Source organism: Molossus molossus, unplaced genomic scaffold (genome assembly GCF_014108415.1).
Source record: "Molossus molossus isolate mMolMol1 unplaced genomic scaffold, mMolMol1.p scaffold_m16_p_10, whole genome shotgun sequence".
Classification (NCBI taxonomy): Eukaryota; Metazoa; Chordata; class Mammalia; order Chiroptera; family Molossidae; genus Molossus; species Molossus molossus.
In genome coordinates this window covers 103,950,838-103,963,885 of record NW_023425345.1, presented here as the reverse complement: position 1 = coordinate 103,963,885, position 13,048 = coordinate 103,950,838, and the positions used below count along the sequence as shown (strand labels likewise).

The 13,048-nt window shown below is 36.6% G+C and overlaps 1 protein-coding gene across 10 annotated transcripts in view; it reads right to left on the bottom strand.

Moving 5' to 3' along the window:
- Positions 1-13,048, bottom strand: part of ZMYM2 (zinc finger MYM-type containing 2) — a 130,455-nt gene that overhangs the window by 78,097 nt on the left and 39,310 nt on the right. For 8 of the 10 annotated variants that reach the window (XM_036251102.1, XM_036251103.1, XM_036251099.1 and 5 more), the window contains 4 exons: positions 11,681-12,537; positions 5,799-6,084; positions 4,285-4,450; positions 3,065-3,277 (listed from right to left, as the gene is read on the bottom strand). In XM_036251102.1, the coding sequence (XP_036106995.1) occupies positions 3,065-3,277; positions 4,285-4,450; positions 5,799-6,084; positions 11,681-12,527 (1,512 nt within the window). In that variant the 5' untranslated portion in view covers positions 12,528-12,537. The remainder of the gene's footprint in view (positions 1-3,064; positions 3,278-4,284; positions 4,451-5,798; positions 6,085-11,680; positions 12,538-13,048) is intronic. The other 2 variants (XM_036251105.1, XM_036251106.1) reach the window with 1 other exon arrangement.

Below are 13,048 nucleotides of genomic sequence, written 5' to 3'. Positions count from 1 at the left end.
CAGAGCATGCAGGAGGCAGCTAATCTATGTTTCTCTCTCACAGATGTTTCTATCTCTCTCTCCCTCTCCCTCTCTAAATAATTTAAAAAAAACAAAAAAAAAAAACATTTTTAATAAAATATGGTATTTTCCTTTTTTATGTTCAGAATGGTTTAAATAGCATTGAGATTACCTAGTTTAAGTATGATGGAATTCATCAACAAATCAACAAACAATAAGTGCTGGGGAAAATGTGGATAAAGAAAACCCTACTACACTTCAGAGGGAATGCACACTGGTGCAGCCACTATGGACAACAATATGGAGTTTCCTCAAAAAAGTAAAACTGGAATTGCCATTTGACCCAGTGATTCCACTTCTAGGAATATATCCTAAAAATCCCAAAACACCAATCAGAAAGAATATATGTACCCCTAATGTTCACAGAAACATTATTTACAACAGCTAAGCTCTGAAAACAGATCAAGAGCTCATCAGTAGATGAGTGGATAAAAGAGCTGTGGAACATGGAACACTATGCAGCTGTAGACACAATGGAATACAATGCAGCTGTGACACGATGGAAGACTATGCAGCTGTAGGAAAAAAAGGATCTCTTACCCTTTGAGACAGCATGATTAGACAGACCTGGAGATCATTAAGCAAAATAAGCCAGGCAGAGAAAGACAAATAATACATGATCTCACTTACATGTGGAAATGAACAAGATAAACTGATGAACGAAAGAGACCGACAGATCTCACAGGGAAGGTGAGAGAGAGAGAGTGGGAAGAGATCAAAGAACTTATACGGCCTGGCCAGTGTAGCTGAGTGGTTGAGCGTCAACCCATGCACCACGGGGTCACCGGCTCGGTTCCCGGTCAGGGCACATGCCCAGGTTGTGGGCCTGATCCCCAGTGGGGGGCGTGCAGGAGGCAGCCAATTGATGCTCTCTCCCATCAATGTTTCTATCTGTCTCTCCCTCTCCCTTCCTCTCTCTCTAAAGTCACTAAACAAAAAAATTTAATTAAAAAAAAAGAACTTATACACATAGCCACTGGACAAAGACAACAGACAGGTGAAGGCCTGCAGTGAGGTGGGAGATGGGTGGAGGGGGACAATGAGGAAATGGGGGACATTTGTAATATTCTCAATGATTAAATTAATTTTTAAAAAATTTCTGATGGAATTCCTTAAGACCATTTGAGCCCATTTCTTTTTGTGGGGTAGTTTTTTGATATTATCTGTTTCTTCTATGAAAATTTCTCTGCTTTACTGTATGTGCTCTGGAGTCAATTTAGGGAAATCTCAACGTTTTATATAGGATTGTTCAATGTAGCCCCATAATGACTGATTTTCAACTTTAAATTTCTCTGTTTTGATGGTTAATTACACCCTGCCATTTTTTTTATTTTTGTGAATCTGTGCTTTTTTTCTTAGAGAGAGAGGATATTTTTCCACCTATCATCATACAGAGTGGGAAGGAGGGAGGAAGGGAAGGAAAGTGGGAGGAAGGGGAAGAGAGAGAGAAACATAGATGTGATAGAGCCACATCGACTGGTTGCCAGGGCCAGGGACAAACCACAACCGAGGTACATGCCCTTGTCCGGAATCGAACCAGCGACTCATTAGTCTTTGGCCGACGCTCCAACCACTGAGCAAAACCGACCAGGGCAGAAAGAAACACTGATGCAAGATAAAAACCTCAATTGCTTGCCTCCCACACGTACCCTGACCAGGTAACCTGGGCATGTGCACCCTGAATGGAAATCAAACCCAAGACGTTCAGTGCATGGGATGACACTCAACCAACTGAACCATACGAGCCAGGGATAACATGGGCATTTTTCAAACCTCTTCTCATAGATTAACCACTGGTGTTTCTAGTTTTTCCAAGACCTGATTTTTCAGAAGCAGCATTTTAAAATATTTTTATTGATTTCTAGAGACAGAGAGAGGGAGAGAGAAACATCAATGTAAGAGGAAAACATTAATTGGCTGCTTCCTTGCACAAACCCTACCAGGGATCAAGTCCAAAACCCAGGTAAGTACCCTGACTAGGAATTGAACCAGCAACCTTTCAGTGCACAGGATGACGCCCAACCAACTGAGCCACAATGGGCAGGGTGCATTTCAAATTACTTTCATACTGTTTTTATTTCCTAACTCATTAATTTCTACTTTCTCTTTCTTTTCTTCTCGTTTTTTACAACTTTTGGAGTTGAATATTTAATTTACTTTCATTTTTACTGTTTTAAGCATACAAAGATGTGAATGTTCCTAACCATTTTTATAATGCAAGAATAACACTGATATCTTAAAGACTGTACCAAAAAGGAGGAAACTAATCTCGCTTATCAATATGAATGAAAAAGTACTTATAAAATATTAACAATTAGAAATAAACATTTAAAATACAATAATGACCTGGTATGGTTTATTGTAGTAATGCAGAATGGTGAGATAGATTAGAAAATCCATTAAAGTCCATTAATAGATTTAAAAGTCCACAGACACTGAAAAGACCTTCAAAACTTGACACTTATTTCTGGTCAAACACTTAAAAAAACAGAAATCAATACTTCTTTAACATGATAAAATATGTTTACCTCTGCCCTGGCCAGGAGGCTTCAGTTGGTTGGATTATTGTACCATACAAAAAAAAGATTTCAGGTTCACTTCCCAGTTAGGGTACATACCTAGATTGTAGGTTCCATCCTGGGTCGGGCATATGTGGGAGGTAGCCAATCGATGTCTGACGGTCTATCTGTCTGTCTGTGTGTCTCTGTCTCTCTCTCTCTCCCCCTCTCTCTCTCCTTTTCTCCCTTCCACTCTATCTTATAAAAAAAAAGAATCAATGGGCAAGTATATTCAGAAGAGGATTAAAAAAAACAAAAATCACACATTTATATCCAATTATCTGCATAGTATTCAAGATAGGTCATTTCCAAGAGGTGAAGACAATAATGGAATCAAATGAGATTCCAAGGAAAATGTGGTTAATAAATGCTATTAGAATAAAACATTTAGAGCCATTTACAACATATTCAGAAGAATGGTGGGGTTTGATCAGATCAAGAATTACCTGTTTGTATTCACTGACACAACTTTGGCAGCAAAATCTTTTCTGCTGGCCATCAATTACCAGGACATTGTTTCCAGCACCTTTGCTGGGCAGGTACTCTCCACACTGTTCACAGCAGTTCATTATCAGACCATTGGCCATTCTGTATCTATTAAAGCAGTGGTCACTACACAGCTTATGAGTCATATTTTTAAAGCTAACTTCATGGCGAATCTAAAAGAAAAACAACAAACAAAATTTTAAAAACAAATGGTTATGACAAATAGCCAAATATCCAGGTACTCTCATAGAAAAAAAAAATTCCTCAATAATTCTTCCTGGAGGCTTGGTTAAGCAAAAAGAAGAGATAAAGTATATTTCACTATTCCTTGAACCATTTTTATACACTTAAGGAATACACATATGGTGCAGGGAGGACCACCCATGACATAATTACAAACTTTCCTAGAGGTATCTAAAAATGATACAGCATGGCCGATGTGGCTCAGTGGTTGAGCATCGATCTATGCACCGGGAGGTCACCAGTTCAATTCCCAGTCAGGGCACCAGTGAGGGGCACGCAGATGGCAATCAATGTTATCTCTCATTGATGTTTCCATCTCTCTCTCCCTCTCCCTTTCTCTCTCTCTAAAAATCAATAAAGAAAAAAAAATTTTATATCAATAAATAAAAATAACAATGATACAAAATAACCCAATTTGTATACTGTTAGTATAAAACCTCTAAAACAAAAAGACTGGAAATCTTCAGAAATATCCAGCAGGAACTGTAAATAAGTGCACTGCTTTAGAAAAGGGAGGAGAGAGAACCATTATTATAAATCACTCAAATGAAGTATGTACACACAGGTTTCTTTTAATCAATAAAATGCAAACATTTTAATACCATGTGAACAATGTGAAGTTACCAAAAAATATTCCCTCTATTCTATTTCTTAAGCAAGATTGCTGTCTTATTTAGTTAGCCTACTGGTTTAAACATTGTGGTTTTGTCTGTGAGTGCTCCCAACATCAGGAAAAATGTCAATTCATATTATATTTTAATTTTTTCTAATTCATTCTCACTAAGGGAGAATGAGCTTACATAATAGGATACTCGTCAGATTGATTTTTATATATTCTCACTTTTCAATAAATACATACTAATGAAAGATAACATAAATAATGTTAAAAATATTTCCCTTTAGTTAAAACCAAGTGATAAAACACAAAAGTACAAACCTCTGTTAGTTTACCACAAATTGTACATCTTGATTTATTTAGAGCTCCTTTAGTAGGATTCTGTTTGTCTTCATAAAGAGATAGACAAGATGTACTACAGAATTCCTGGAAGGACTCACTTGAATCCACTTGAGCAACGATGGTTCCTTTCATTGTAGTTATATCTCTGAAATTAAGAGGAACAACTTGAAGTAAAATTCTATTTTAAAAAATAATCAAACATAAGAGTAATAACTGACATTTTTCATTTCTATAGCAGCAAAACTACTTTATACTCTTAAATCCTTACCACTACCTAATTTACCCTTAATTCCTTACTCAGATATTAGTAACACTTTAAAATACAAAATGGCTGTTATTATTTATATAAAGTTTAATGTCAAGGCCCAATTTACCGAGGTATAAATTTATAATACCTATTCAAATCCCCTCCCCCGGGTAAGTAAAAAGCATGAGATTATCTAGGCCATGGGAACAAAAATAACCCCACCTACCATTCTATAAAGCTTTCTAACTGAAATGAGAAATGTTACATGACATTACTGATAACCTTTGAAGATTTCCTTCAATTTTCAATGTCAAGATCCTATATTGTAACATAAGTCTTTTTTATTATTGTAAAGCAATCTAAAAAGGGTATGACTGCCCGGCCGTTGTGGTTCAGTGATTGCACTAAGAAGTCGCCAGTTCGATTCCCAATCAGGGCACATGCCCAGTTGTGGGCTAAATCCCCAGTGGGGGGCATGCAGGAGGCGGCCAATCGATGTTCTCTCTCATCGATGTTTGTTATTTCTCTCTCCCACTCCCTTCCTCTCTCTCTAAAATCAATAAAGAAAAAAATTTTAATAAAAAGGGAATAACAATTGTTCCAATATTTGACTTTATTAAACTCGTATAAACCACTAAGACCTTTCCAAAGTTCTAAAATCAAAAACACCTTCACAAACGTGGGCTGTTCCATGAGATGTTATAAGAAAATCCACCAGGTTTGACCTTGCACATACTATACCATATCCCACTTATTTTTAACTAGTGAAGACAGACTGAAAAATTGGCGGATGAGAGCATCCTGTCTCTTCGAGACTGCCAAAAAATTGGTATGAGTCTTGAAACAGTGAGTATTCTAAATGACTTAATGTTCAAAACACACATAAACACATACCTATTTTAATAAAGAATTAGTCATATATAAATTACTTAACAATTTTATCTAATCAATAATATCAATATGTATTTTTACAAATTCAAGGAGTCCGATGGAAATTACAGACAAAATTAATTATAAGATCAACCCTGAAGCCTATCCAAATAGAAAACCTTTTAATCATAAGCCACCTGGACTCGAAAGAAAACCTTCCAAATCCATTATAAATTTTAGTTCGGCTTTAAGAATCAATCAACTTGCTTACCAATTTTTAAAACAAAGCAATTCATCTCTAAGACTGACAATTTTCCACAAATTGTATACTACCAATAATCAACCATATGGATTTATGCTGAAAAGTAAACCTTACTTTTTACACATAACACACAGTTTCTTTGGAGCAGGCTTGTGAGAGAAGGAGGAAAGGCAGGTTGTAGAACAAAAGAGGTGAGCAGATCCTTTTCGTTGATAAGCTGTCTGTCCCTTCTGTAAAGGTTTTTTGCAATTTGCACAAGTGACTTTAACTGGTTTAGTGGGTTGCTGTTGAGCAGACGGCTGGAAAATCTGTTTAGGAAGAGAGGCCACTGGTGATAAAGAATCCACCCCTGGCTGTTTCTGATTTCGAGGAAATGAAGCTGACTGGGAGATCCAAGAATCTTAAAAACAAAATTCACAAGAAAGAGTAATGAAATAGATATTTTCACACACCGAAATATATATCAGAGAAACAGTTTTAACTTCCCATTTTGTACAAGTGTAAGACATTAATAAGGCAGCAGCATAGCAGAGAAGTAAAGGACCCAAGTTTTGCAGTAAGAATCGCTGACTGACATTCAGGCTCCATCACTTTCTAGACCTGGAAGTTAAACTCTATGCCTAACTCTTCTCTAAACTGGAAATGGTACCAACATCATATAAATGATAACATAAAATGAAAACACCATGACTAGCATATAGGAACCACTAAAGAATATTAGCCTATAGTTATTAAACAGGAATAATTAATTTGCAGAATACTACTTTAAGCAAGGAACACATACATCAATATAAAAGTACAATAAAATCTTTACCAACCAGAATCTTTGACAAATATAATATAGGTCTGTTAAAGTTCATATATAATTATATTGAAAACATCTTTTTAAGAACAGCTTTTCCATGTAAACATTCAGTTTCATAGCCTCTAAATATTCCACACAACAGCAAAAAAAGATAAAGTGTTACACAGAAATGACATTAAGCCAACATATATAATAATGAACCCAACATACTGCTGCTCTGCCACTGCCAACAGCTTCAGCATGGCACAGGATTAAAGGTACATGTTTCATTAACACTGCAGTGCAGTTATTCATCTGTCCTTTTTTAATAGTGAGCTGCTTTACCCCAGCTTGTGAGGCCAGTGGCTGAGCATCAACTTGTGCACCAAGAGGTCACTGGTTTGATTCCTGGTCAGGGTACATGCCTGGGTTGAGAGCTCGATCCTGGGGAGTACAGGAGGCAGCCAATCGATGTTGATGCTTCTCTCATCAATGTTTCTCTCTCTCTTTCCCTTCCTCTCTCTAAACACATCAATTAAAAAAATTTCTTTTTTAACTTTTTTTTTAAAAGCTGCTTTGGAACTTAGCTGCAGCCTCCAGCTCACTGCATAGTTATAGTACCACAGACCTCTCACTATACTGCCAAAACCATAATCTGTTTTTCATTATAAAACTTTTTCAGGCCAACAACACTAATTTCTACTGCTTTGATATTTTATAAATTTTTTTTTCCTTTCTAGTTTATTCTGAATTTTGAACTTCCATACATAAAAAGCTGCCCTTTCATATGATAAACCATTTCCTTCCACAGTAAGTACAAATATAGCAAGAACTCAGGGAAACTTCTTCACTACAAAAATTTGAAGGCAATTTCATAATTCTGACCCAGTCTACAACCAAATGGTTTTAACAGGCTACACACACTGCTGTTCAAATTTTACTTTACTCTACAATCCCCCATACCAAAAAATATATATACTTTATACATAGAATAAACAGGGTACATTCTAAAATCCTGTTATCCTGCTATCGTCAGGATAACTGAACAGTTTTAATAAATGGGTAACAATACTAATGAAGACAAAGAAAATAAATCACTGAAAGAACTGGTAATTCTACCTTCTGAGATACATTCAATCAAAAACTATATTTAAATATATGCTAGAAGAAACAGCTTTTTGCAACACAAATTCTGACTCCTTAGGATTTTCAATTTTGTAGGCTTATCATCTGCATATACACTTAAAGGAACCTATTTAAACTTAAGGGCTCCTATTAACTTGATTTTGAAAAAATTGTGCTTTTAATTTCAATTTAGTTTTATGCCCTATATAAATAATGTAATGGCTCCCTTTATATATAGGGTGTCCCAAAAAATGTATATACTTTGAATCACTATAAAGCTAGTGTTTATTAAAATACATTTCATTTTCAAAATGTAATAGAATCTACAGACACCCTGTATACATATTTCGGGGATACCCTATACATTTCAGTTCTACATTTCTGGTACTTTCAAATTTTCACCTCCAAGACCAAAACCCTTTTAGGAATAGAAGGTACCTATAATTTCATCTAAACCCTCTATTTTATACAAGGGACATCATGGGATAGCAGTTTAATCAGTCCAAGAGCCAGTACACATAGCCAAGATTTTACAACTCTCTATTAGAAATAAAAACAGCATATAAACACAAGAGCAAGATTTCACAGCTCTCTATTACAAATAAAACCAAGAGTTAATTCATAAACTCAACAGCCACAGGTGTATCTGTTTAGTTTTTCTGATGAGTCCTTTATATTCCCTTGTGTAAAAGTTTGAGTGAACAAGAACACAACTCTTAAAATATGTCCCTTTGACCCAGCAATATTCATAAAGAAATACATATCCCAGATACATTAATAAGAATATTCGTCCCTGGCTGGTTTGGCTCAGCAGTTAAAGCACAGGACCGCAGACCAAAGAGTCTTGGGTTCAATTGTGGTCAAGGGCACATACATCAGTTGCGGTTTGGTCCCAAGCCCTGGTCAGGGTTGTGCAGAAGACAACTCCCCCGCCCCCCACTCTATCTGAAAAATCAATGAAAAAACATCCTCCGGTGAGGATTAAAAAAAAAGAATATTCTGCCCTGGCCTGTTTGGCTCAGCGGTTAGAGCACCGGCCTGCAAACCAGAAAGTCCCGGGGTTCGGTTCCTACTAAGGGCATGAACCTTGGTTGTACTTTGTCCCCAGCCCTGGTTGGGGTCGTATGGGTGGCAACCAGTCAATGTGTCTCTGTCACATCGATGTTTCTCTCCTCTCTTCCCCCCTCTCTCCCTCCTGCTCTATATGAAGATAAATGCAAAAATGTCCTCGGGTGAGGATAAAAAAAAAAGGAATATTCTTAAGAGTCATTTATATAGTAAAACTTATAACCAAGCTAAATAGAGAATGAACAAAATCAAACATATACTTGACATGGTCAAAAGTTCAAGATTTACTGCTAGGTATTTAAAGCGGTAGTAGTAGGGGACAGTTTGCAAAACTATACCTATACTATGATCTCAGAATAGAATTAAATGTACCATTCTCAATGGAACGATTGAATATTATTTGCTTTTTTATACTTTTTTTTACATATTTATAATTACAGGACAGACAAAATAGCCAATTTAAAACTAATTTGAGCATCATCATTTCTTAAACTTTTATGTGAGCTATAATATTACAAAGAAATACACTATAATACACAGCTAGCAGTAGTATAAGTTAGCAAGAACTTTCTGGAAGGCAATATGGAATATATTTCCACAACATAAAAATGTCCTACAAATACATACACACACACACACACACACACACACACACATACGCAAGGATCTGTGAAGGCATGAAAAATTTTCAAAACTGAGTAATAAGAACCACGTTTCTTTCAAAATCTCTATAAACCAGACAGACATATTTTAGACCAAAAATCTTTAGGAGAACAGGAGAACATAAACAGAATTTGAACAAGATGTTTATCATAGACCTACCATAGCAAATATGGAAAAAGCTAAATATGGGAGTAGTATATTCATACTCATTCATTATGCAGCCATTAAAACATTTTGTGTATAGCAGCCCTGGCCAGTTTGGCTCAGCGATTAGAGCGTCGGCCCGCATCAAAGAGTACAGATTTGATCTTTGGCCCGGGGCCAAGGTCATGTGAGAGCTAACCAAGAGGTGTGTCTTTCACACATCAGTTTCTCTCTCTCTCTCTCTCTCTCTCTCTCTCTCTCTCTCTCTCTCTCTCGCGCTCTCTCTCCCTCCTTCCCTCGCTCCCACTCTATAAATAAAAAAATAAATATCTTTGGGTGAGGATTAAAAAAAAACTTTTTGTGTATAAATATGTTAATGGTCTGAGAAAATACAATGTAATAATAGATGGGGGGGCAGGTGTTCAAGTTAAAAAACACAAAGAAAAAAAAAGACACACACTCAAAGCAGAAATCTTTTTTTTTTTTTCCTCACCCGAGGACATTTTTCCATTTTTTGTTCAGATAGAGTGGGAGGGAGAGAGAGGAAGAGAGAAAGAGACAGAGAGAAACATCAACGTGAAAGGAACACATCGAGTGGCTGCCACCCACATGACCAACCAGGGCCAGGGACAAACTGCAACTGAGGTTATGTGTCCTTAGCAGGAACCGAACCCGGGTCTCTCTGGACCGCAGGCCGACATTCTAACCACTGAGCCAAACCAGCCAGGGCAGGAATCTTTAGTTGATAAGACTATAGGGGACTTTTTCCCTCGTTTTTTTTTGTTGTTGTTTTTTTTAAATCCTCACCTGAGGATATTTATTTTTTTTACATCCACCTTCAGACAGGGTGGGAGGGGAGGGAGGGAAGGAAGAAGGGAGGGAGGGAGAGCGAAAGAGACAGAAACATTGATGTGGGAGAGATCCATCAATTGGTTGCCACCCACATGACCCCAACAGGGGCCAGGGACAAACCGCAACTGAAGTATGTGCCCTTGGCCAGAACCAAACCTGGAACTCTTTGGTCCACAAGCCAATGCTCTGAACACTGAGCCAAACCAGCCAGGACCCTCAATTTTTAATTATAGATTTTCCAAATATCCTTTAATAATTAAACATCATGCCCTGGCCAGTTTGGCTCAGCGGGGACCTGCAGACCAAAGAGTCAAAGGTTAGGGTTAGGGTTAGGTCAAGGGTTTGTACCTGGGTTGCAGACCATCCCTGGCCTGGTGGGAGTCATTCAGGAGGCAACCAATCAATGTGTCTGTCTCACATAGATGTCTCTCTCTTTCTCCCTCTCTCCCTCTCTCTTATCCCCACCCCCACACTTCCACTCTATCTAAAAAATAATAATAATGAAAAAATGTCTTTTGGTGAGGATTAACAAAAAAAATAATCAGATACTACTCTTGCAACCTAAAAAGTAATATAAAAGAAAAATGACTAGCATTTCATAGAGCATTCTACACAACCTAAGTTTTAATCATTTATTATTCTCCAAAATTCCTAGGCTGATAAAGTTACTAATGAGCCTAAAATGATGAAAGAATGAAACAGACACAGAGATGGGTATATGACAGAGACAGAGGCAGACAGACAGAGGCAGACACGCACAGGCTTGGGGGCAAGTTAAAGAGAAAGGGACACATACAGACATGGTCATGAGAAAGCCAGAATTCTTACAATGCTTTCACACAGAAAAACTGACCACAGAAAAAAATTTTAACCTTCAAATATAAAAAATTTAATAAACAGCTAGTAAGTAAAAATTAAAATCAGATAGGAAGTCAAAATGAAACACAGAAAAAGTAAAACAAATCTAAATGAAATTATACCATATTATGTTGTTCCTTAAGTGTGCTATTTACCTTTTTGTTCTCTACATATTAAAAGAAAAAAACTAGAAATCTATTAGCAAAAAAATGAGTACATGACAAATAAAATGCCCAATTGTTAGAATTTAGTGGTGGTGAATAAAGGAATTTTTTTTAACCCTTTGGACATAAGTTTCTGATTAATTTTCTAATAATTGTGGGAAAATACTGTATATGGTTTCACATCTCTGATTACCTAAGACTCCAAACCTAGAAATCGACAGAATTAACATACCTTACATGAATAAACTAATCAACGTGGCACCAATTATTACAATGGAACAAGCATCATCCAGAGTTCAAATTCATTTACATGGGGTGGAAGATCACTCACGGCTTACCAGGACTATGATGACTTGCAGATTCTCCATTCTGAAAAACATCTCCTGCCACATTCATTCTACCAGGATTAAAAGGTCCTACTCCAGTCTTGGTCTGTGAAGTTAAAGATGGGGTGTATGTTTGTATATTAACACCAAAATTACTTGACTGCAGTCCGTTAGAGACATCTCCCAAGTTGGTATTCTGCAGTGATGTTACATGTGTAATCATTAAGTTCATATCTCGCCCGTCAGTATTTTCTAATTGGCCATCATTCACAGAGCTTACACCTGTTTCTAAGGTTGTAACATTAGCAATCTGAATTTCAGAGTCTGGTTCTGTGGTGATACCACTATTACCCATTCCTGCATTTACCTTACTTCTTGAAAAACTGGAAGTGGAGAAATCCACATCATTGGTTCTGTTTTTAGTCTCAGGAGGTCTCCGAGGTTCAATAAAATTGGAGGAATTTTTCTCTTGCCCTTGATTTGTTTCCATGTCCTCTTCATCATCAATGACAATTGTCTCACTTACATTTCCCTTCTGTGAAGCCAAGTCTTTTGAGGAAGGAAGAATTTTGGAATCATTTCCTTGTAGTTCTTCAGTTTTTGATGATGTAAATGTTATGGTTCTTTGATCAGCTACCACAGGTGCAGAAAGGGGAGGTTGTACAGGTTCAATAAAAACAACATCATCATCATCTTCCACTGATGAGTTTTGAAATTTATTCGATCTAGAAACTAAAGGATTAGGCGGACCACTGAATGAATTTCCAACATTCGTGAGACTAGTTGCCATGGTCGTACTTCCTAATAAAACAGGTGTCTGATCAGTCAATTCTAATCCTCCAACTGAACCTGTGTCCATGCCAAGGAACCTGTTAAGAACATAGAAAAAAAGAATACAAATGTCAGTATGTGACATTTTATGTTACTCTAATTGAAAGAATTTTTTAAACTACCCGTACTTTCTTTGTTATTATAAATGAAAATGATTCTTATCTTATACCGAGGATAATTTTGATATGCATCCTGTAATCTTCTCTTATTCATTAATCATTTCATATAATTTACATGTGAGCCTCTATCAATATAAAAAGTATCCAATTTTCACCAATATTCCCACCTCCACCACCTCCTTTCCATCACACTATTTACCCTATAAACTAACACCAAAAACACATAAACTGTCTTAGACACATTTCAGCAGAAAAATAACCATACTGACAATAAAAATCCCTGCTCTATATATTTATCCCTCTATATTAAATAAAATGATATGGTCTAGTCCCTAATTTCCCTTGCCTCATCTTTTATTTATAATTCCTTCTTCTCATACTCCCTGGCTCCCATGTAACTAATTGTAAGATTAAATCCTTCTAAGAATCT